This window comes from Puntigrus tetrazona, chromosome 5, assembly GCF_018831695.1.
Source record: "Puntigrus tetrazona isolate hp1 chromosome 5, ASM1883169v1, whole genome shotgun sequence".
NCBI classification, from domain to species: Eukaryota; Metazoa; Chordata; class Actinopteri; order Cypriniformes; family Cyprinidae; genus Puntigrus; species Puntigrus tetrazona.
Genome location: NC_056703.1, coordinates 20,116,066 through 20,141,366, shown reverse-complemented (window position 1 = coordinate 20,141,366; position 25,301 = coordinate 20,116,066). Strand labels below are relative to the sequence as shown.

The following is a 25,301-nucleotide window of genomic DNA, read 5'->3' as shown; positions in this document are numbered from 1 at the left end:
TGCAGAAAAGCAGATTATTCGTTAAATATATATTTATCCGTATATGTGTGTGTGTGTGTGTGTATGTGTGTTTGTGTGTGTGTGTGTGTGTGTGTGTGTGTGTGTGTGTATATATATATATAGAGAGAGAGAGAGAGAGAGAGAGAGAGAGTACATGTCATAAATGTTGCAGCGTCTAAACAAATTTAACAGGCATGAAATGGCTGCCCTTTAAAGGGATGCACAAAAATTAGCATCACAATAGATCATAAAATAAGCCAGTTGTGTTGTTAGCATTTATGTTCCTTGCTTGATGTGATTTCAGCGAGCCTAAAACATGTACATGCCATTTTAGAAAGGCAAAAATCATTGCTTTAACGTGTGGTCACCTTGGGGAAAAAAATTGCTGGCAAAAAAACTATTCATTATCTATTGGCAGCAATAGCCTTAGATATCTAGCGTTGTATGCTAACAATTAACAGAATTCTTTATCAGGTGGATTCCTGTTGAAATGACTGTATTTTGCTCAAGTAAATTCATGGAACAGTGGTAAGTGCGATCGCACTTTAGTCTGAAATCAGCCTTTTGAGTGCATGTACATTCAGCAGATGAGCGAAGCAGAGTTCGCAGCTTTGTTGACATGACCTGCAGTCTGTCTGGATGAACTGGGCCTTGCTTGAGCCTCCCGCTGTGGGAAATGTAAACGGTGACACATAGCTTGGCACTTACTTTTGATGAAGGTTTTGGTGAGATGCTTGGCTTAGTGCTGATCTGAGAATACATTGTTGTGTCACTTGTTGATGTATTGAATCCAGAAGACACTGGATCGGTGTAAAAGGGAGTCTTTACCCACAGAAAAACAGTTCATAAAGAACGCACAGGCACAGCTGTATGTGGCAGGTCTGGCCTGTTATTGCCAAAGTGTAGTAAGCAAAGTTACAGTACAGTATAAACATATGGACTGCAACCATTAATATATTATAAATACATAAAGAGAGAGAGAGGCAGAGCTGGGAGTTTAAGAGCTAGCATTAGTTTTTTTAACTAAACTAAATTAAATTAATGTACTAGTCATTAAACTTGAGTCTATTTTTGATTAGTTGATTAGGCAAATGACAAAAATGAATGCTACAATTTGTGTCAATAATTAAATCAATAATTTAGCTGAGCTTTTTCGGTCCGTGTACCTTCGTATAATTTGTTTTTTAGTGTAACATGGAAAACTGAACAATGGAGAAAGAAAAATGTTTTTTTTTTTTTTTAATCACGTTCAGGGACAAAAAGGAGCAAACTAGTTGAATATTGGATCTCTACATGTGGGCGGGAACGAAACGCCCCTCTCCGCTTATTGGTCAGCCAAACATTAAAACATAATAATAGTCCTAAAAACATAATAAGAGTCCTCCGCTTCTACGCGCTCCTAACATGTTCAATATTTCTACTACGTTTGATCTCATTCTTTCCATCAAACAGACACAAACCGTACTGAGGCACAAACTAGACAGAGCTTTATTTTGTGCAGGCATAAATTCTGAAACCTACCCGTGAAATAAATATTCACTTACTTCACACCTACTCTCCCTTTTATATATTTATTTTACATTTATTAATATAATAACCATACCAAGCCACATTGCAATAGGCATGCATTTGCATTTAGGCGTAGGCTAATATATAGCCTATATTCCGCTCTCAAGCACACACATTTAGCTTGCCCCAAAACGAGGGAAAAGAAGGCATTTTTTAGTTTTTTATTACTAAACTCTTTCTCAATCAGTGTCGTCTGTAAACACAGGCGCCTATACTCCCCATCACCACGTAAACTTACAGACACGCCTTATACTTTTTCGAAGCTGAAACACATAATGTGCCCCCTAACATTAGTTTTTGGTGATTTTAAAATAAATAGATAAAGAAAATACTTTTATTTACATATTTTTATTTTATTTGTTTGCAATCAAAAAATAACGTTCCAGGACGTTGCAGGACGATTATTTTTAAATAACCTAAAAAATAACCTGTACAGAACGTTCCCTCGTGGTCATTTTTAGCTTCGATTATCGATCTATTTATTGAATTATTGCTTAATATTAATATAGTTATGAGAGTAAATGTGACTTCGGAGAATACTATCCTACTCTTACTACATGAAATTTGGTGTAAATTAATGTACAGATACCCTGTTTTAAATCACAATTTTTTTTATTATTTTAATATCTATTAATAAATATCGTATTTTACAAACCATGCATTGTGCTGAAATCATTATAGTAATTAATCATTTTAATCATGCTGAAGAATATAATTTACTCTGTAATGGACAGATTTCTTATTTAATCTTACAAATGATATTAGCTGATGTTTCTAGATTATTTTCATTAATTAAATAATAGATACAAACAAGATATGTTTTTTTATAATACTGATTAAGCGTCCGTACGGATCATTTGCTGGGTGATTACTGACGTACAGCGTTCCAACGTTAGAAAACGTTAGTAAAACGTTAAGAGAACGTTTTACGCTCATATCATACTAATAAATATTAAAATAAAGTCTAATTATTTATAAATAATTAGAAAATAACGATAATATGCAATATTAACAATATTCCAGGAATATAACTAATAAATATACTGAAATTATTAATATAAGGAAACGTAAAGCTGAGGAGGGACCGTTTTATACAAGACTTATACAAATGGTACAACTGTTATTTCAGAGCTATACACACCTAACTCATAATACATATGATAAATGGACCATGAAACCGTTAATGGGTTGCTGGGGTAACAAAAGCGCTCAGATAAGATAATTAGAAAAACATCCGTTAGCATCACGAGATCTCCGCTCCAGACCAGTGTGGGGCGGTAACGAGACGCACAAAGAAGCTGAGGGGGCAACATCCAAAACTCAGTTCGCAGTGCCCTCTGAGTGTAATAAACCGATTATGAAAATACATTTGATCCCTGCTGCTGAGATTGCAATTTGCGCTGTTTGTCTCGGTCCGTCCACTTTCCCCTCAGGCAGCCCGAGCTGATCAGTCCGACGGCCCGCACATGGAGCAGAGGCGGCCGCACACAGCTGGGTGAGTACATGATCCTGTCAGACGACGAACTGTTTGCCTTAAACAAAGACACTCTGCCCTTTATACAAAGACGCGCAGCAAACTAATAATAACGCCTGCAGTCGTTCATACGCTGAGCGACGAGTCTCCTTATGATGCCCTGTTTGTTTGTTTGTTTATTATTGTTTTCGTGCATGAATAATATTTTGAAGGTAAACTGTAGGAGGCTCGCAGTATCAAGCTGAGAGGATTCAGAAATGAACTGGTTTAATCCAGTTGTCTGGTCACTTAGTAGTCGGTCAGCATCTTGATTATTATCTCGCCATCTTCTTTAAAATGCAATATCCTTTAATGTTGTCTTTCAAAGCTCCGTCACTAGGACGTGTCAGCTAGTCTTATATAAGCACGAGTCCGTTATGTCATTTATTTAAACACAATGTTTAAAGTGAATAGAAAGTTTTCAACCTGTTCCCTTATGCCTAAGGGAAACATTAAGATTGAAACTGCTTAGAAATGGCTCCCAGTGAACACAGAGAACACATATTAGACATTGTATTGTATGCTGTTTTATCACGACAGGATATCTGTGTCCCATCCTGACAAAAAGGACTGTGATGAGTGCCAGTTCCTGACTGGACATGTGGAGTATTAGGTAAAATCCAACTGAGGAGACACTGCTTCAGACACACTGCCCTGCCTTAGACAAACAGGATTTGAACCCTGGGGTCACGGACTCTCCATAGCCAGAGGAGACAATTCTTCAGTGTTATTATCGGAAATGGCTAATAATAGATGACAAGAAAGCCAGAGCATTCTTTTGGCGGAGTCTTCTTGTGTAGCAGCCACAGCCGGAGAAGACAGCCGTCCTGGACTTTGGTAAAATACGTTTCAGGTGTTTATGTTTATGAGATGATTTAGACTTTTAAATATCTGCGTTGACATTTAAGGCGTCATTCAAAATATATCGATGTTTAACGACCGTGCCAATGTTTTAATTTCAGGTAAATCATGATTCCCATAACTGAGCTGCGCTACTTTGTGGATACGCAACCTACGTATCGCATCCTGAAGCCATGGTGGGACGTGTTCACAGACTATTTATCGGTGGTAATGTTGATGATCGCAGTATTCGGAGGCACTCTTCAGGTCACACAAGACAAGATGATCTGCCTGCCCTGCAAGTGGGTAGTTAACAAGACTTGTAGAAAGTATTTCAATGCCACGTTTTCTGTGCCCTTGACCCTGGAGCCTCAAGAATCCAGTGACGACCTCGATCGCCACCAGTACAACTATGTCGATGCTGTGTGCTATGAAAACAAGCTTCACTGGTTCGCTAAGTATTTCCCATATTTGGTGCTGCTGCATACGCTCATCTTTCTGGCTTGCAGCAACTTCTGGTTCAAGTTCCCTTGGACAAGCTCTAAACTGGAACATTTTGTGTCTATCCTGCTAAAATGCTTCGACTCGCCCTGGACCACAAGAGCTCTGTCCGAAACCGTCGTGGAGGAAAGCGACCCCAAAGCTCTGGTGAAAATGAACGGCTCCTTCGATAAGAAGGCTTCGTATGTGAGTGAAGACGTCGAGGCGAGTGTTCCCATGCTGTCGACGACTAGATCTCGCATAGAGCAAGGAATCGTGGACCACTCTGAGACTGGAGTCCTGGACAAAAAGGAAGGTGAACAAGCGAAGGCTTTGTTTGAGAAGGTGAAGAAGTTTCGAATTCACGTCGAAGAAGGCGATATAGTCTACCGCCTCTACATCCGACAGACTATCATCAAAGTTGTTAAGTTTATTCTTATCATCTGCTACACCGGCTACTATGTCCACAATATTCAGTTTAGCGTCGACTGCAATGTGGACATCGAGAGTCTCACTGGTTATCGCATGTACAACTGTGCCCATCCCTTGGCCACTCTCTTCAAGATCTTGGCCTGCTTTTACATCAGTCTAGTTATCGTGTACGGGATGATCTGTGTGTACACCCTCAGCTGGATGCTGCGGCGCTCACTCAAGAAGTACTCGTTTGAGTCCATCCGAGAGGAGAGCAGCTACAGCGACATCCCAGATGTGAAAAACGACTTCGCCTTCATGCTGCATATGATTGACCAGTACGACCCCCTCTACTCCAAGCGGTTCGCGGTGTTCCTCTCGGAAGTGAGCGAGAACAAACTTCGCCAGCTGAACCTCAACAACGAATGGACTTTGGAAAAGCTTCGGCAGAGGATCACCAAAAACTCCCAAGAGAAGCTGGAGCTCCATCTGTTCATGCTCAGTGGGATTCCGGACACGGTCTTTGACTTGGTGGAGTTGGAGGTCCTGAAGCTGGAGCTCATCGCTGACGTCACCATCCCACCAATCATCGCCCAGCTTACTAACCTCAGAGAGATGTGGCTGTACCACACGCCCGCCAAAATAGAGGCTCCGGCTCTCGCGTTTCTGAGAGAGCACTTGAAATCGTTGCACATCAAGTTCACTGACATAAAGGAGATTCCTCTGTGGATCTACAGCTTGAAGAACTTAAGCGAGTTGCACCTTACTGGGAACCTTAGTTCTGACAACAATCGCTACATCGTCATCGACGGCTCATATGAGAGCTGAAGCGACTCAAGGTGTTGAGACTGAAAAGCAACCTTACAAAGCTGCCTCAGGTGGTCACTGATGTTGGAATGCACCTCCAGAAGCTGTCCGTCAACAACGAAGGAACCAAGTTGATGGTGCTCAACAGCTTGAAGAAGATGGTGAACCTCTCCGAGTTGGAGCTCGTCCGCTGTGATCTGGAGCGCATACCTCATTCCATCTTCAGCCTGCATAATTTACAGGAGATCGATCTGAAGGACAACAACCTGAAAACCATTGAGGAGATCATCAGTTTTCAGCATCTTCATCGGCTTGTTTGTCTAAAGCTGTGGTATAATCAGATTGCATACATACCTATTCAGATAGGTACTTTGGTCAACCTGGAGCGCCTCTATTTGAACCGCAACAAGATTGAGAAGATACCACATCAGCTCTTCTTCTGCCGGAAGCTGAGGTTTCTTGATCTAAGCCATAATAATTTGACTGACATCCCATCAGATATAGGAACTCTACAGAACCTTCAGTCCCTTGCTGTAACTGCCAATAGGTAAGTCAGGTTCAGGATTCATTTTTAGTACTTTTCTGTTATTATTACTATTTGTGACGCTGGACCACAAAACCAGTAAGTAAGTAGCACTGCTATATTTGTAGTAGTTAAGCCAACATCGTATGGGGCAAAATTAGAGATGCCAAAGTCATTAGGACATTATATTATTAAGTTCATGTTCCATGAAGTTTTAATGTATTTACAGTAAGTATCTTTATTTTTGATTAGTATTATGCAACTTCATTTGGCTCAATATTTAGATTTTATTGCACCCTCAGATTCCAGATTTTCAAATAGTTGAATCTTGGCCAGATATTGTCCAAACATCACAAACCATACAACAATGGAAAGCTTATTTATTCAGCCTTCAGATGATATATAAATCTCTCTTTCGAAAAATTTACTCTTATGACTGGTTTGGTTGTCCAGGGTCACATTTGTTTATTTTATTTATTTAGGGCTGCCAGTTTTGGTCCTCTGCCATTGTTTAACAGTGTACAATTTCTCAGCATTGAAATTGTATTTTCATACAAAATTACTTTTTTCCTGTTTTAATTACAACGTACCATGTATCGAGAAAAATATATATTTTAGAGTTATTCAAATATTTTAGCCTAGTTTCTATTTTAATTGAATTGATGATTAATTGATGATTTTAATAGTTTTTGTTTTAGTTTTCATTAATGCTAATACCACTGGTAAAGCTTGTTTATGCATCTTGTGCAATTACTCTTTCATGAATGATAACCAAAATATTTTTTTTACTAGATACCGGTAGATAATAAATAATATAACTGGTTGGTTCAAGAAAAAGTGCGACTGCTCTTATAATGAGATGCAAGTAGCACATTCTCAGTAAGTCCAGGTAAATGAATGTGAATAATGTTGATTGTGCATTCACTCAGTTTGGTTTTCTGTTCTCTGTCCACTCTTTGCTTTAATAGATTGAGGCACTCCCCTGAGTTGTTTCAGTGTAAGAAATTGCAACACTGAACCTCGGAAACAACTGCCTGCAGTCCCTGCCGTCACGGTTTGGGGAGCTCACCGGTCTGACACAGCTGGAGCTGAGGGGAAACAGGTTGGAAGGCCTTCCTGTAGAACTTGGGGAGTGCAGATTGCTGAAGAGGAGCTGTCTCATTGTGGAGGACAATATTTTCAACACTTTACCTTCAGAGGTCAAAGAGCAGCTGTGGAGAACTGACAAAGAAGCTTCTTAAAGCAGATGCGTGAGCCTGAGAGCACTTGACTATGTGAAGATTTTAAATGGCGTGAGTTAAATCCAGATAACATAAAATTATACACATTTGTTAAATATTACCGGGTTCATTACAACGTTTCCTGAAAGACAAAAGGGAAAGAGTAAGTATTTTACATTTAGGCATGTCTTGTATTATTATAACAGACAGCCACGGCATTTCTGTTGAGACACTGAGGAGTGAGCAGATTGAATTTTACATCAGGATTAAGGTGCTGTTCGTTTTTTGCCTTAATATGCACAACACTATTCAGTTATTGCATTTTATTATGAACATTATGACTACATTTTAAGTGTCTGTGAAGTCACTCTCCTATTCTATGCTATAGCCTGTTCTTAAATCCATGTATCTGTGTGGTTGAAGACCTCAACCCAATTAGGGTTTACAGTTTTTACAGTTTACTGCTAAAATACCACTGAGCATAGCTGTTCAAATTGCTTCTCATTAATATGTGAATAACTAGTTATCATTTTCTAAAACTTTGAGAGCACTACATAACATGTTGTACAGTTTTTTTATCGACATACTGATAATGCAAGTCATCTGTTACGTGAATCATTTTTCTTTTTAAAAATTTAGAAAGATGCATAATTCAGTATTCATTATCTTTTACGCTATAGTAAGTTACTATTGTCTACAGTCATGTAAAAATCCCTGTCTTTATTAGAAGTTTAATAATGTGTTAAATGAGTATTTATGATTGCACAAATAATTTTTGATGTGTGCATGTTTGCAGTATTTATTTATTTGACGCAAAAATGAAGGCTAAGTACTTTTATATAATATACATCACTATCTACATGTATTTATAGTGCATTTTATTATTATCACTATTAGTATTATCAATATTGCTTTTTCTAAAAAGGTAGAAAAGGCCTTTTTATATATACCTTACAAATACAGCACCTTATTTTCACCTGTCTGCTCACTTTGAAATGCCTTGAGAATTATTAATGAATAATTTCTAATGAACAGTTCGCCTTTTGTAAAGGTAGATTATCCATTGTATTCAGTTTAAAGACCCACAATGAAGTAGATTACTACCCTCGACTTTGCACTAAATGTTTTATGTTCCAGTTAAACTCATGTCATGTTGTTCTCGTGACAGCGCACCACTAATACGACAATCAGACATTTAGTAAAGTGTTATGTATGCGTGCAATGCGGTTCTGACATTGAATTTTTAACTCTGAGTGTGTGATGCAGGTTAATACTTAATGTTGCTCCTTTGCTTTGTGTAGGATTATCAGCTGTTCTTGTCTCACCATTGTAATAGCCATATTGAATTTGGTGATATGTTAACAAACTTGTTGCTGTTGTTGAACATAGCTTGCATGTTTACTGTTTTACCTCAAGTAAGAAACTGTAGGATTTTAGAAGAAAGCTTGTTTGTTTGTTTCTTCCTTGTGTGTATATGTATATACACACACACGAAACTAAGCTAATAGAATTTCAGAAGTTAACTCAGGTAAGTGCCGTTGAACTTTGTACATCTAAAGCTTGTCAAACGTTTTTTTATTATTATTTCAGTGTTATTTTTTAATCATTGTTACCAGTGTTCACATGCATGTAACCATTTGATATATTTATGGCTGACCTGATTATTTGTAATAAATCCACTATTCTTTCCTTTTTTATTTTTTGTTTGTTTGCAAAGTAAATGTAAAATAGAAATGAAGTAAATGCTACAAAATGTATAAAGCCATACAGAGTGAATAAACACTCGGGTTTAGTGTGTCAATAAAAACCACTGTAAGCAATTGTGTCCATGATTGTAATGAATACGTTGTTGTTGTTTATATAAAGAATAATATATGCGGTTGTAAACAATACCGTAGTGACAAGTTACTTTTAAAATATTTACTCAACATTATTGTAATTATCTTTACTGTTAAAACTGCTTTTATTTACGCGTAGACTGAAAATGCCGCTTTGAAAGCTAAATGGGAACCTTTTCATTGAGCTGCGTCGGACGTTATTCAGTGAAACACTGCGACGAAGAAGGCGGTTCGCATGCAATGCTGAAGTAGTATGTTTTAGAAGATGGTAAGGTTTCTATTTAATCCCTAAACTTTGCGAAATTTATTTTAATCTTTGAAGTTTTGGTTATATATTGTATGCAGTAGTTTAAAGTGTTATCTGTTTTATGTTAGTATTGTGGGGGAATACTTCGGCCAAATTACAGTTAGAGAATCATTTGATGTTCTGTATTCTTTGAGCAGTATTCAGATTATTAGCATTGTAAATGGGTACAATTATTGATCTTATATTCATAATTAATTATGCAAATCTAATTTCTCACTCCTCTCGCAGGCCGTTACTCTACACACAGATCTGGGTGATCTCAAGATAGAGTTGTTTTGTGAGAAGGCCCCGAAAAGCTGTGAAGTAAGACGCCTGTTTCTAACACGCAGACAGATGTTTTGGATGGGACATATATGTTACTTTTAATTCTCTTTTTTTTTTCTCTCTCATATAGAATTTTATTGCACTGTGCGCTAGTGGGTTTTACAATGGATGTATTTTTCATCGAAACATAAAGGGCTTTATGGTCCAGACCGGAGACCCAACAGGTAACTGATAATGGATTTCTTTTCTTACCTCTAACCCAAGTCTCAAATCTTTTGTAAAGTTGTAAAATAACGTTTTTTTTTTGTTTGTTTGTTTTTGTTTTTTTCCAAAGTTTAATTTGGTTGAATTAAGTTCATTGTTTTTCCTGCAGGGACAGGCAAAGGAGGGACCAGTATTTGGGGAAGAAAGTTTGAAGATGAATTCAGTGAACATCTGAAGGTATGTATTGAAATTTAAGTAATTTAATGTTTAAATTCTATGTTCTAAGAAAACATGTTATTAATCATTTAGTGTGTGTAAAAATAATAAAGAGCATCCACATTATCTAACACTGTGGACCATCGACCCTGACTTACAATGCTGTTTAAACATCTTTTAAGACTTCTCTAGATTAATCTTAATGTCTGTGTAATATAGCACAATGTCCGGGGGGTGGTGGCCATGGCCAACAATGGACCAAACACAAATGCATCACAGTTCTACTTCACATATGCAAAACAGCCTCACCTGGACATGAAGTACACAGTTTTTGGAAAGTATGTTTTGTTTTTGACCTTTCTTTTCTTTTTCTCTCTTTTTTTTTTGATAATTTCAAATAATAGCTAATAATAGACAAAATAAACATAATTATTATGTGTATTTATTTCTGTTATAATTGTTGATGGCAATCAATTTTAACACAATCATTCTTTTTTACAGAATTATAGATGGATTAGATACTCTGGATGAACTAGAGAAACTCCCTGTGAATGAAAAGACCTTTCGTCCCCTTAACGATGTCCGTATTAAGGATATTACTATTCATGCCAACCCATTTGCTGGTTGATTGATTTCATTGTGAAACATTCATAAAGCCTTGTTTTGTAAATAGAAATTTTTGCTGTTGTTTTCAGTTTCGCTTTTCCCATAATATTTTACATTGGGTTTTAAATGCAAGGTATTTTATTAACAAATAAACATTTTCACTAAATTTATATAATTTCTCCTTGTTTTCTTCAGTGGTTCCTGCGTTATTTGTATTCTGCGTTGTGTTTGTATGAACTACTATTTTGAAGGGTACAAATTAGGACTACAATTTTGAAATCGTTATGACTCTAGTGACCCGGATGTTTACCTAAACGCACAGTAAGTTTAATAAAAATACTGAAAACCGCAACAGTAAGTCTGATATAAAAATGAAGACAAATATACTCTGGCACAAGAAAACAGAACAATGCGAGTAATATTTGTCTTGAGAAAGTAAAGGACTGAACCCTGAAATGCCCTTATCGCACGTGCACGTGACGTAACTGGTTCACTCGCACGTGAGCGAAAGGAAAAATAAAAGGCCACTCAAGAGCTGTGAATATCATTTAAATCGAAATGGCAAGTCCAGACGCGTTCAAAGTAGGTTGAGTCCCCTAACTATAATAGAGAAGTGATTATACGGTTCAGTGGTCGAGCCCCGTTTACACTCACAGAAATTTCAAACCGCTCGAGCGCACATGAACCTCAGTCACGTCGTTTGAGTTGCACGCTGAACTGTGACATGCTGATCTGCCGTTTCAGGTTGGCTCTTTAAAGGGCAAAGTGACGCTGATCACGGGCGCCAGCTCGGGGATAGGAGCGGGCGCGGCGGCGCTGTTCTCCAGGCTGGGCGCTCACCTGGCGCTCAATGGACGCGACGTGGACAACCTCGCCAAAGTCGCCAAAGAGTGCGAGGCGCGGGGGGCAGTTAAAGTAAAACACACCGCAGTCTCTCCATCTCTTAACAGGCTTTGACGCTTCACGTATAAAAATGCTCATTTCCCTATGGCTCCTGTCCAATGTCTTCAGCCCCTGTTAGTGCCGGGAGACTTGACAGATGAAGACACCGTGAGGAGGACGGTGGAAGAGGTCATCGCTCACTTTGGGAAGCTGGATGTCCTCGTCAACAGTGCAGGAATCCTTGCCATGGGCAGTATAGAGACAACAGACATGGCCCAGTATGACAAGGTCATGTCTGTCAATGTCAGGTAAAACATTACTTAACTGCTCTGCATTCAAGGCTTTTCTTTAGATGATCCTGCAGGTATGAGGGACACCCACCCCACAACATAAAATGTTAATGTTGGTAGTTTTCGGTTTAATTATCTATGAACATGAAATATTATAAAAATTCTTATTATATAAAATTACATTATTAAAAGTTTCCTACTCATTGTAGCGCTGAACTGTTTTCTCCACTATGTTAATCAAATTATTGTTTCCTTGTTTATTTATTTGACATGATTTTTCTTTTTCGTGGATCTTACATCACGCCCTGGGTGCAGTAGATTGTGACTTAAAGACAGGACAGGTAAGCAACATGTGACGCATCTTCTTCCCTTTCAGATCGGTGTATCATCTCACTCATCTCTGTGTGCCTCATCTCATCAAAACAAAAGGCTCGATTGTGAATGTGTCCAGCGTGAATGGGCAACGATCAGTGAGTTTGAGGGGTTTATACGTCACTACCGAATGAGCCACAAAGTAGGCCCTGAGTGATCATCTTAACATTTTCTGTTGGTTATAGTTTCCTGGTGTACTGGCCTACTGCATGTCCAAATCAGCCATCGACCAGTTCACACGCTGCGTTGCTCTTGGTAAGTTCTCTCTGTAATATCTCTATGATATCTGTGCTGTTTACAAGAAAACCAGAGCTTTTTGTCTCGACTCAAACATTTTTTTCTGTCGATCGAATGTTGATTTTAACTGTAAGGAACTGTTTCCAAGGTTACTGGGGAAAGGTGTCACACACGTTTCACATTTAATACTATATTTCTACATATGCTAAATACAGTATTTTTTTGTGCCTTTCACATTTGCTGTTTTAAATAGTCTCTAGGTGTCTTCAAAGCAAATTACTTTCCAACTTAATGTATATAGTGTGATATAAATGATTATAGAAATTGACTTCCAGTAATATACTTTGCTGGAGAAATAAGTTTTTTGTATTATTACTGTACAAAAGTGTTTTCTCGTCTGATCTTAATTGTAGAGTTGGCATCAAAGCAAGTGCGTGTCAACTCAGTTTGGTAAGTTTCATTCTGTGCTTTTACGTTTTGCGGGCCATAGAATTGTTAGACTGAGGGAACACACATGCTTTGCCTCAACAGCCCAGGAGTAATTATTACCGAGGTTCACAAGCGTGCGGGACTTGACGAGGACCAGTATGCTCAGGTGATGAGTCAAGATGCTTTATCTAATTTAACTGTAACGCTGCGTGCTTCTGTATAACACGGCGCGTGTGCTTTCTGCTTCGCTCCAGTTCCTTGAGAAGTGCAAGGTGACCCATGCTCTCGGCAGACCAGGTGAAGTAGACGAAGTAGCTCATGCTATCGCTTTCCTGGCATCTGATGCGGCAACATTTATAACAGGTGTCAATCTTCCAGTGGACGGAGGTCGACATGCTATGTGTCCACGGTAATGATTCGCTGCCACGATAACGGCTGCCAGAAGCAAAGAAATAAACCAAGTTGGAATCGATCTAAACGCGTTGAAATTCTTAACGTATCGAACGTATGTTGATTTGATGTGATCTTTTATTTTTACATAGCATGATGAACATTAACAGAAAGAAGTGCACATTTCATGCAGTAGCTGAAATTATTTATTAGCGAGTCAGCGGTTTTCTCCGGAGTCTGGCATGTTTACGCTGATGGAAACGCGGAAGCGTTTATTACCAAGAGTTGCGCTTACGCAGTAGTGTTCAAATGAGGAAGTTATACACTAGCATTCAAAACTAAGATGTGGTCTGATCGGATCTATTTTTAAAAGATATGACAAGAAATGATGCCACAGCAGCATTCGAAATCAATGTAATGCGTCTCCTCTGACCTGCAATATAAAAAAAAAAAAAAGAAAACGACATTAAACCTGATTTTGACTGTACATTTACTTATAAGTCGTCACTTCATTTAGTTCTTGTAGTTTAGTGTATTCATTTACAGCAGTGGTTCTCAACCTTCTTGACTCATGTACCTCTGGTACTTCTTTCTTTAAAAATAAATAAACTCAATAATGAGTTAGTTTCATGTTCTAAACTGTTTTTTTGTGTTTTGTAGAATTTCAGATGTATCTTAATGCAACTACATGTAAATTATTTTAATACCTAAAGCCCATTCGCAGCGAGACCGATAACTAAAACCGTACCTACAGTAGTCAACATTTGAAGTGGATCGAAAAAGTTCTACAAAGTTGTCCTAAGCAAAGAACGCATTTTGTTTTTAGCTTTTAGGACAGCTGTTTTTTTCTTTGATCTAGTACATTAATGTTGTTTGCAGTTGCTGCATTTCTGTCGTAGACTGCTTTAAATGCTTACACTCTTTAAAACTGAATGCACTCTGATTGGCTGTCTTAAAGCGATTCTGAGGTGTGGACTACATATAGAATCATTATAATCATCGTCCTTGTAGTGAACAGACCTTCACTGGGGCCCCCGGTGGATCCTGACCTCCCGGCTAAGAACCACTTTTATACAAAATTGCGTCTCCAACACAAATTGTGTCTACGTCATGTATATTAATATAATTTATATAGACGTTAAAATAAATTTATAGCCCTTCAAGCAAATTGCCTTCGTTGGCATTATCAAAACTGTTTTTTCCATGGATCTGCTTCAGGTGTTTACGGAGAACTGGTTTATGTGCGAACACCATGTCGCAGTAATTGCAACGGTGTGGTTTGTCCCCGCTGTGAAGGTTCAGGTGGTCCAGCAGCGAGCACTTCTGGGTAAAAGTCTTCCCGCATATCTTACACTGGAAGGGTTTGATGCCGGCGTGGACACGCATGTGCCTGTGCAGGTTGCCTTTCTGGGTAAATGTTTTTCCGCACAGGAGGCACATAAAGAGCTTGTGCATCTTCAGATGGTTGGCGTAGTTTTCCAGCTGACGGAACACACGAGCACATTTAGGGCACTGGTGGTACCACTGCATACCCTTATCGGCATTCCTTGAGCATCCCCAAAGATTGCCTTTCCCAGAGCCGCTGGGTCCAGGCGGGGACAGCGAGTACTCCGCTGTGGGGTTGATGGCGATTTCCGCAGGTCGGGTTTCCACGGTGGAGTTTATCATGGAGTGCTGGGGCTCTGGCGAGCGTAGCGTTGGCGAGCGACTTGAGCGACTCTGGAAGTTATCGGGCATTCGCTCATCTATCGACTCTACCTTAACGATGCTAATGGGACTTTCCTCTCCTCTGCTGTTGCTCTGAGAGTTTCTAAACGTGGCGGAGACTTGGGCTGCATGATCACATCGTCATCCTCGTCGTCGTCCTCATCAAAGTCATCTTCTCCATCGTTGTCCTCGTCCTCTTCATCGCACACCGTCTCCACAGCTGGTTGACCGCGCTGTGCGGAGAAGTCCGACGGCTGTCGGGAGGATGCACGCTCATCTTTGACCTCGTGTGGTTTTATGAATTTATTTAGAGCTTCGGTGCACTGCTCTACGATGTGGCCCATCTGGAGGAAACTAGCCACTGTTAAGTAGTGTACTAATTCCAGCTCGGGAAACTCCAGTGTCCCGGTGTAGCAGGACAGAAGAAGCTTCCGTCCAACCTCTGCATCCTGCTGTGTAGATATCTGTACTTCACGCGAGTCCTGAAGGACAAACTGGTCTCTAAGGAAAGGGGAGCCAGCGGCAAAGACCACTTTGTGTCCAGGCACCTCCGAGTCATTGATGCGGACCACAACGTCACAGAAACGTCGGTCTCGACGAAGAGCATCCATCTTTTGGAGCATGGAGTCCCCGAATGTGGGAAAGTTGAATTGCAGTATCACCCCGTCCTGAGCCATGGTGCACTGTTAAATACACACAGCATAACGGATTCAAACTTAGTGCAACCATGTAGTACATGCCCATCTGTAATTTGTATAGTTTCCAAACGCACGTGTCTAGCTAAAACAATTTAAAGGAACATTATTATAATGATAATCATATGTAGAGGGTGGTTTATATTTTGTGAAAGCACAAATATTTAAAGTGTGCACGATGGTGTTAGTGTGGTTAGTACAGGCCTGGAAACTGTACAGAGCTAAACCAGACACACTGGATGGACGACTGGAGAGAATGGAGAAAAACACTGACGACGAAGACACATCGTCACAGTAATGAGGTGAATATAAGTGTTTATTTAAAATAGGAATACCTGCAGCAATTTGCTTTATTTTCTGTCTGGGTTCTGTTTTGTTGTCCTGGGATGAGCATACAGCGCCTGTGTTTAGTGTGTGGCTTGAGACGGAAAAGGATGTGCCGAGTTCACTGATTGGTCGGCGAATTTAAAGGGGCAGGACACAATTACAGGTGGCTAATTGTAAAAACCCTTTCTGTTCGTGTCGTCTCTAGAAAGATTAATCCGACTATTCCAAAGAGCAGCATTTATTCACAGGTAGAATCAATCTTTTAAAAGATAACTTTTTTTGTGAAGCCACTTGTACCTTTGTTTTTCTTGTTAGAATGTTTGGTAGTGATATGATCATGATTTTAATTTAGACTTAATTTTTTCAGTGCAGTTAACATAAAAAAATTTAACCAAAGTACTATTGCTTCAGTAGGGTCAGTATTTGATGTAATTGTAGCATTTCTTGATCTTTGGAGAAGACATTCATCTAACTTATGACAGTTCACTTTTCCATTCATGTTGTCTTTGTGGAAAACGCCTGTATGAGAAAAGTAAAACAGTATACAGTAGTACAATTATTATTATTATTATTAGAATTACAATGTTCAATATTCCCCCAAAAAAAAAACTTTGCATGAATGTAAATCTTGACTGTCATGAGTGATATAATCCCTGAAAGCAAAAATGCACTCTAGATAATAATAACAATAATAATATTTTAATAATATATAATAATGTGTATATGTGAATATGAAAATACACATAGCAATGATGATAAAGACTACTTTTCGAAGTCTAGCCACAAGGAGGCAGTGTTTGACATAGGAAGCGAGTTATGAGACTTTGTATGCTTTATTGATAATTGTCTGTTAAGTAAATAATTTACAGTGCAGAAGTATTTGAGATTGTTGTTATGGGGCGTTTGACGTAAAACAAATAGCCATGCGAGATCTCTCCTGAATGGGAGGATCACGATATCTAATACACCGTAGCAGCTGAAGACAGAAACCCTCTTCATTTGCCAAAGGCAGTGGTAGACACCATATCACTTTTATTGTCAGTAATAGCCTTGTAATGACAGCAGCGTGTAACGGCATTTGTTACAATAATAATGCTTGCGGTTCACAAACAATAGGGCAGAAACAAATCAACTGATGTTTCATGAGTCACAGATAACAGAAACCAAACAAGAGTCTGTGGTTAGACTAGATCAGGCTAAAGTTTATTGTAAATGCATCACTGCATGCAACAACATGTTTAGATGCAGTGATACACACGGTGCTAAAGCTGAGCCGAGAGTATTTCACACACCTTTATTGGTCAGACGTGCACTCCACATCCATATCAATCAAAAAGAAATGTGAATTAGGAATGCCCCGTATTGAAAACTGGATAAACGAACGTGGCTTTTGGTGCTCTCATCCAATTATAAGCGACACATTTTCAATATACGAGTTACATTTCTATAGATATGGGTAGTAGATATAAATCAACAAGTAAAAATAATGTATTTTGGCACTTTACAATAAGGTGTCATTTGTTAATATTAGTTATTAACTAACATGAACAATGAACGACGCATTTGTTACACTTTTTATTAATCTTTGTTAATGTCAGTGAAAGTAGAATAACTGTTTATTCATGTTGGTTCACAATGCATTAAATGTTGAAATCGACATTAACTGAAATTAATAAACGCTTTACGAGCATTTAGTTCATGATAACTAATGAACCGTATTGTAAAGTGTTACCGTATAGCGTTTCATTCAGCACTAGTAAGAGTTAAATATAAATCTGACCTGTGTAAGACCGTGCTACAATTAACTGAAATCTGATTAAGTGCCAAAATAGTTTTAAACCCGGCAATAATGGTGGAATTTATCGGAGCAAACCAAGGGCCGTGACGGGCTGGGACCGTAGCAGCCGTTTCACCCAGAAAGCTTCACAAAAGCAAGACATCTGATACTACAGAGGTTTGGTGTCAGGGCTTTTTCGGTCATCGTTCTCAAAGTGAGGCTGTCTTGATTTCGTCCTTTGGCTCAGTTTCTCACACTGTGACCAGACAGGTTCAAATCCCCATCCACAGCTACGTATCATTTTTCTACCGCCGTCCCTAAAACTAGCAGGCCTACTTCATTCAGGAAATCAGCTAGTATCGTATGTATTTAGTTTCACTGTGTGACTTTCGGTCTGTGCTACTGTTAAATGACCCGCTCTATTGCGACTCGCCTTACAGAATCAGACCTAAAGAAAGTGAAGAAGAAATAATATCAGTGAAAAGAAATGCAAGACATTCAAAATAATTATGAGAGAATGCGAAAGTCCTATAAGAGGAAAAAGAGGTGGTAGAAAAAAAAAAATCAAGACCGCTGACACGTCACTACTTTGTGATATCTGGCATGTTTATTCACTTTTTGGCGAAATGAAGAACAGATCACGGAGGTGGTCTTGTGATATCTTGTGATAAGCGTACCCACTGATAAAGCACAAGAATATAGGTGTCACTTAATTGTGAGCCGGACTCACTTTTTTCGTTCTTCAATCTGTTCAACTTCACTGGATTCATCCACCACCTTTCCATTGACCATGGTCTGGGTGACCACCTTCACAATCTTCCTGGTTCTCACTTCAGGTTCTTCTACAAAAGGCAGAAACAAAACAATTCTATGAGCATCTGAGTTGAGTTTTTAAATGTGCTGTTACGCTACCGCAGGTGCACAAATGGCCTATTTACTGTCCTGAGTAACACTGTCAAAGAGTTGTTGACAACTACAATATGAAGAAAAATTATGATGATAATGTAGGGTGAGGCTCTTTTTACTCTAGTGAACATTTCTAGTGAACTTATTAGCAGATAGTACGTTACAACGAAAACCGATCATAAAACACAGTGTTAGCCGTTTAAACAGTGCAATGATACTGTTTACAATAATTTATATATATCGATATGTAAGATTCAGATGGTCTGATATATTGTACGCTACATATTTGATAAGTTCAGAAGCATTTGAAGTGGACTTCTAAAAGGAGCAGCTTTATCAGGCTCCTACGTTTAGGATCAGTAATCTCACTTTTCATTGCCCTTTAAGTGAAATAGCTGAACATAAACATAAGAAACAGTGACTCAAATATGCAATCAATCCATTGTTTTGATCAACAAAATTATTATTATTATGGAAAAACTTGCCTCAACTGGACATTTAGGTTAATATTTTTCTTTATTACATATTGCATAGTGAGACTTGAATCACTCTGAATCATGTCAGTGTTGTTTTACTGTTTTTCTTGCTTATTTAAAAGCCGTGACAAAAATGAGTATATTGTCATTTTAGTTTTATCATAGTTTCAATGACGAAACATTCCAAGTTTTAAGAGGATTTTGTACTAGATTACAAAAACAATTATACAATTTGAATAAACCCCATTCTTGCCTATTAGTATCAACATTATACAGTGTTTGCATATTTTTTAAAAAACATATTTAGTTTTTTCATAATCTTAGAACTGTCCTTTCAGAACAGACTTACTTTTAGGAGAGGGTATCTCTTTTATCCTGAAAAACACAAAGGAAACATGTCACAACTGATTGCATATAAAAGAGATGATTCCTTTAGCATCATCTAGGTATACTTAAGGAACAGCAGCGTGTTTTTGAAAACCGCTTTGAGAAACCTCTCTGGCTTCTTACACTTCCTCTCCATCCAGCAGCCTCCTGTAGGTGGCGATCTCCAGCTCCAGGTTTTGTTTGATACGCAGCAACTGCTCGTAGTCGGTTTTGATTCGTTGCATGTCCAGACGCAGCTGTGAGAGTTCGTCCTCCAGCTGTGTGAGCGTGCCCTGAAGACGCTCGATCTCAAGAGTGTACTTCTGATTCGTCTCTCCCAGGTTCCCCTCCAGAACACCAACCTGAGGCGAGCCATAACATTTTCAATGAGCTAAAAAACTGTATGCCGGACTGGAGCATGATATGTGAACCCTTTATTAGAGATGAGCACCATCAAGAATCAACTTCCTTGTATAATGTCTGATCTATAACCGGTATGTGTGAACTACTAGCTGAACAACCTGCTGAAAGCTCTTTATCACCTGTCCAGACCATGAGGATGCAACGTTTTTAGACTGTCATCACGTGTTTCACGGAGTGATTTTTTTTATACGGGAGTAAACATAAATGGTTGTTGTTTGCAGGAGGATGAACAGCAGATGGAGGGGACTGCGGTTTCCTGTGCTGAAGAGCTAACCTTGACACGTTCTCTGGATATCTGTTGACAAACTATGGGCTAAATTATTGCAGATCTAATTAAAAAACAAAGTCCAAAAAAGGTAAAAAGAAAAGCCCTACAGGAATATGATGCCTCAAACAGCTCACCGACCTTAAACCACAGGGTAGAGTATTTGAATGTCTGAAGAATGTTTATCCGAACAGATTTACAGATGAGTAATGTAACATAAGCAATCATTTGTAAGACGGTTGGAAGATGCGTCTTTTCCATTCCCGCTTGACTTCAAGCAATTCAGTCTTGCCCACTCTAGAGGAAATTTGGAAAAGGAGCTTTCTCCTTAATAGAAAAGCAAGCGAGCAATTTATCTGGAATCTTTGTTCTAACCGTGTATGTAAACCTCTCAAAAAGAGACAGTTTTTCCTTTTTCCAGGGAGACTTTAAGTCTAACCATATGAGATGAATCATTTTCAAACACAAAAAAGTCACTATTTACTTATTTATTTTCAGACCAAATTTGACCCTACTAATGCATAGTGACTTGTTAATCTCAGATACAGATACACTGTCAGCCTGATTGATAAATAATATTTTAATTAAATATTTAATTAAAATTCAATGAAATATTTTCCAGACAATATTTTTATAATATAACATATTTTAATCATTTTAAATATTTCGTAAATATCATCAACAAAAATATTTTTGTCAATAAAAACTGTAAAGGTAGAGGATCGTTCCTGGCATGATGACATTTTCAAATCCCTGTAATATTTAATGAACATACAATTTTTTGACAGATGTCTGTAAAAGGTTTGTCCTTTTGATAACAATTTAAAAAGTTTATTTAACTTAATCTGATGTCCACTGCAGTTATTATTATTATTATTATTATTATTATTATTATTATTGTAAAAGTCTACATTGAAGCATGTTCATGACCATATAAGCAACTGGAAAAGGTCAGGAAAACAAAGAATTGGGGGACTTTTTTCCTGGAAGCTGCATGCAAGAATCCACGATGTTCCAGTGTTCTGAAGCATACACTTGCATCTACATTAACTGGTTGCTCCAGTTACTACCAGACTGGCCTCAACGGGAGTGAAAGTCGTGCTTTTACTAACTGTAATGGACATTTCACAGACAAACTGCAGCAGTTTTAGGATAAACATTCATCCGTGTCACCTGTTTGCGCAGACTGTCCAGCTCCACCTCCAGCGCCTGCAGGAAGCGTCGTCTTTCATTGAGTTCACTCTGAGCGCATCGCAGAGCTTCGTTACTCTCCTTCACCTCTGACTGCACGGTCTCCAGCTGCCGCATACACACACACACAGAACACATATTCGTTTAAGCGCACCTGTGTTTGCAGTCAAATCATCAGTCTATAAATAGCTGCTTCAGGTGTGCGGAGACCTTCTTCAGATACCACATCTCAGCATCCTCTTTATTCTTGCGTGCGATGCTCTCGTACTGCACCCGCAGCTCTGCCATGATGGCTCCGAGGTCCGGGCCCTGGGCCGCGTCCACCTCCACGTTCACTTGCTCGTTGGCTAGACGGGCCTTCAGTGCGTTTTTCTCCTTAATAGAGACAGACGAGTCATTTACAATCTCGCCAGAGAGTATTTACACTCTTAAGCACTTAAAATGTGTGAATTGCATTAGATTTTCTTAAAATGACTTACTTAAGTATTTATTCTTTAATGTTTACATACCTCAAACTGTGCAGGGTATTCGTCTTATCTCAGTTCTAAAGACTTTTACAGTAGATTTGTGATAATTTGTGTATAAATTGCCTATTTGTGCTCTTAACATACTGCAGTTGCTCCTAGTAAAGTGATTAATTTGTTTAGCGTTAAATGCTACATTTGTGTGGAGACACACCTGTCTGACCAAACATTTCTTCACCTCCTCCATATGTCTGTAGGCCTGGATGGGTGTGTGTTAATGTGTGTGTTTTACACACTGATTACTCTATATATCAATCTACAGAAAACTGTTTGATTGAAGGGTGTTTCTATATCTGCAGCACTAAAAGTTTATATATCTGAATGACTATACGGCAAGAAATAAGACACGCTCTATTTTTAAACGTATTTTAAAAGCGATTAATCCCAATTAATCATCTGACGTGTGTATATGTGAGATATATATATATATATATATATATATATATATATATATATATATATATATACACTACACATAATAAAATGTAGCTAAAAATATTTGAATGTATTTATACGTATATAAGTAAGTCAATGGATGTTCATTTTACACTATAGGTAAATAAAAAGGATAACAACATACAGCTAAAAATAGCTGGACGCGGATGAGACCAGAAGCTACACCCATATAATTTACCATTGGCCACGCCCATTTTCACGTCAGAAAAAAAGTGGATAGGATTCCCAAATTTGTGCATGTAAATACTTAGTTGCTATTAATATTATTTCCAAACAATATAATATTCATATTGTCAGTGTTATGTTTTGTGCCAGCTGTGTTTAACCTCCTCATGGTTCTTCTTGAGGAAATAGAGCTCTTCTTTGAGACTGTCCAGGTCTCCTCGAAGTGTTGCGATGATCTGATCGTGATCAGATTTTGCTCGTCTCAGAGCATGACAGTCTCTCTCAACCGACTGGCAAAGAGTAGCTTCTGCCTCCCATCTGTTCAGGAACAAACCAATAAACCATTAAAACCTACAAATTTGTATAAAACGAACAGTATTTTTCACGATGGATGTTTTTCAGGACTTTTAGCAAAGAACAAAAAGAGCGAAACCCACTTGACCCTAAAGTCATCTGCTGCAAGCTTGGCATTGTCAATCTCCAGCATTATACGAGCATTCTCCAAAGTCTTCTTCCTCACCTGAAGAGCGGAAATGTGATGCTGACTAATAAAGGATTTCATGCGAGGACCACACTGAACGTTCTTTCTGCTTTCTCGTTTATGAAACAACTAAAACCACAGCTACGAACAGAACTAGATTATCAAACCTCTTGTCCAATGGCATGTGCTTGAGCCATCAGCCCTTCGATGTCGTGACCCTTGGGTGCTCGCTCCTTCATCAGCTGTTTAATCTTCAGCTCCAGGTCAGCGTTGGACTTCTCCAGAGACCGCACTTTTTCCAGATAGCTGGCAAGTCGGTCGTTTAGACCTTGCATGGTCTCCTTTTCACTGGCACCAACTCCTAGACCATTCAGCGAGAGGTTGCTTAGGATGTTTAAGCCATTTCCCAGAGAGGTGGAACGGGAGAGGGACAGAGTGCTGGCCGAGGACAGAGACACTGGGACTTTAGAGCGTCCCCGAACCCCACTGTCACGCATAGACATGCTGGAGAAAGACGGCTGTCGTCCCAGAGAGTGGCTGTGCACGGAGAAGCTGGAGGTCATGGTGCTCGCTGAACCAGAGATGTTCTGTACTGTACGTGTACCACTGATAAAGAAATATTTACTGCTTGTTAGTGTGAATGCGGCTTGTTCAAATATGCCACATGGAAACCATGAAAATATCAATAACGCTCCTTTCCACCATTCATTTGCAGACAGACATTTCATACTTAAAGAGCTATGTATCACTATTTAATTTTAATTTAAAAATACCCTATAAAATGTATTGATTACAGCATAATGTTACGAAATACGAGAACGCTGCGTTTTAATGAGAAAACCATTTTGCTTGAAATATAGTTTCAAACCAGAAAAGACTTTGTGAATAAAAAAATGTACTTACAAGGATTATGTCCAAATGCTGCAGCTGAGTGTGGTTTTGTCCGGAGAAGAAGTGGTGCTTTTATTTGTACTTGTTCAGGTGAGTCAGAGTATTTATGCTTAGACTCCTCCTGAAGAGCTGTGACTATGGAAGCCTATAGCCAGCCAATCACATCCCTCCACAGGTGAAAGGATATTTCCTGACTGAAACCCATAAAACACAATGAAATTTTCCCAAGGCACTATCCACAGATTACATTGCACTGTCAGAAACAAATTATGTGATGCTTGACTTTTATTTTTTTGAAATATTTGCTTAAAGACATGAAAAGACTTACAATTTTTCAAAACATTTTAGGAAGTTAATACAACGAAATTCAAGAGCATCCATTGTTATTTTGACCCAAAATAATGGCTTTCATATTTCGTTTGAAACTATACGATGGTGAATAAATGGTGACAGAATTGTCACTTTTGGATAAATGGTTTCTTTAAGATAAATAACAGCACTGACAATTACACTTTATAATAGAAGTGACTTCATATCCACTATGGGACAGGGTGTACTGTAATAACCATAACCCCATTTTTTTCTGAATCTGGTGTAACCTGATTTGCTTTAGGGAAGGGGAACAGTCCATTTCTGTACACTGACACTATTCAGTGATGGTACAATGACCTGTAACGTGAGAACCGTGCTTCACACGGAGCTGGTCCTCTAAAGCCGCACTAGCCAGGAAGAGGCCCAAACAATGAAGAGACAGAGAACAGAAAAAGGCAAAACCTATGAGAAATGTTTCTATTTGGGGAGGAAGTTGACCTAATCACCTACTTTAGTTGTGACTGAAAATCTGAATGAAATCCTTGAATTGAATTATTGTGTAAATGATGATGTGTATTGACTACTTACCTTTACTGTGTGTATAATATTATATACACATTATATACTGGGGTATATGCATATACCAGTACAGTATAATAAACTTAATGCACAATGTGAATATGTTTCTTGTAAACCATGGTACAAGTTGATTACCACATCCATGTACCATAATAATAAAACAAAGTACCACCATGTTTCTTTCATGTAATGGAGTAAATAAAGGGGACCCCTCCATCATAAATAACCCTCACTATTGTTAATGTCAGCACCATCATGTGGGCACAACTGAAATTGCATGCTAATGCATAAAACAGACTCATTGTGTCCTTTGTCAACCTAAAAATGATTTAATCCTGGTGAGCAAGTAGAATAATATTGTA

General features: G+C 38.6%; 5 protein-coding genes across 6 annotated transcripts; 3 read left to right on the top strand and 2 right to left on the bottom strand.

Moving 5' to 3' along the window:
* The first annotated feature begins 2,930 nt into the window (after positions 1 to 2,930).
* lrrc8ab (leucine rich repeat containing 8 VRAC subunit Ab) lies at positions 2,931 to 9,183 on the top strand. The gene is given in 6 exon segments (XM_043239941.1): positions 2,931 to 3,064; positions 3,623 to 3,935; positions 4,045 to 5,626; positions 5,629 to 6,176; positions 7,118 to 7,149; positions 7,152 to 9,183. Coding segments are annotated over 4 exon segments (2,388 nt in total). The 5' UTR covers positions 2,931 to 3,064; positions 3,623 to 3,935; positions 4,045 to 4,051; the 3' UTR covers positions 7,385 to 9,183.
* Positions 9,184 to 9,419: 236 nt separating this feature from the next.
* On the top strand, positions 9,420 to 10,908 carry ppil3 (peptidylprolyl isomerase (cyclophilin)-like 3). Its single transcript, XM_043239940.1, has 6 exons — positions 9,420 to 9,469; positions 9,737 to 9,811; positions 9,903 to 9,996; positions 10,146 to 10,213; positions 10,412 to 10,530; positions 10,694 to 10,908. Exons 1-6 carry the CDS (start codon positions 9,467 to 9,469, stop codon positions 10,818 to 10,820), a joined length of 486 nt encoding a protein of 161 aa, XP_043095875.1. The 5' UTR covers positions 9,420 to 9,466; the 3' UTR covers positions 10,821 to 10,908.
* Positions 10,909 to 11,145: 237 nt separating this feature from the next.
* On the top strand, positions 11,146 to 13,480 carry zgc:101858 (uncharacterized protein LOC449555 homolog). The gene is made up of 8 exons (XM_043239939.1): positions 11,146 to 11,380; positions 11,543 to 11,713; positions 11,810 to 11,988; positions 12,347 to 12,440; positions 12,528 to 12,597; positions 12,993 to 13,029; positions 13,111 to 13,174; positions 13,263 to 13,480. The coding sequence occupies exons 1-8, from the start codon at positions 11,357 to 11,359 to the stop codon at positions 13,419 to 13,421; spliced, it is 798 nt and encodes a 265-aa protein (XP_043095874.1). The 5' UTR covers positions 11,146 to 11,356; the 3' UTR covers positions 13,422 to 13,480.
* Positions 13,481 to 13,979: 499 nt separating this feature from the next.
* Positions 13,980 to 16,263, bottom strand: zbtb26 (zinc finger and BTB domain containing 26). Its single transcript, XM_043239942.1, is given in 3 exon segments — positions 13,980 to 15,263; positions 15,335 to 15,788; positions 16,136 to 16,263. Coding segments are annotated over 2 exon segments (1,164 nt in total). The 5' UTR covers positions 15,783 to 15,788; positions 16,136 to 16,263; the 3' UTR covers positions 13,980 to 14,547.
* Positions 16,264 to 17,034: 771 nt separating this feature from the next.
* krt1-c5 (keratin, type 1, gene c5) lies at positions 17,035 to 24,198 on the bottom strand. 2 transcript variants are annotated; one of them, XM_043238538.1, is made up of 10 exons: positions 24,061 to 24,198; positions 23,325 to 23,763; positions 23,114 to 23,196; positions 22,838 to 22,994; positions 21,742 to 21,906; positions 21,514 to 21,639; positions 19,797 to 20,014; positions 19,636 to 19,661; positions 18,635 to 18,746; positions 17,035 to 18,352 (listed from the first exon to the last, which is right to left on the bottom strand). In XM_043238538.1, the coding sequence occupies exons 2-10, from the start codon at positions 23,718 to 23,720 to the stop codon at positions 18,310 to 18,312; spliced, it is 1,326 nt and encodes a 441-aa protein (XP_043094473.1). In that variant the 5' UTR covers positions 23,721 to 23,763; positions 24,061 to 24,198; the 3' UTR covers positions 17,035 to 18,309. The 2 variants fall into 2 exon arrangements, with proteins under 2 accessions (XP_043094473.1, XP_043094472.1); XM_043238537.1 differs by lacking the exon at positions 24,061 to 24,198 and having other exon boundaries at positions 23,325 to 24,033.
* Between the last annotated feature and the right edge of the window lie 1,103 nt (positions 24,199 to 25,301).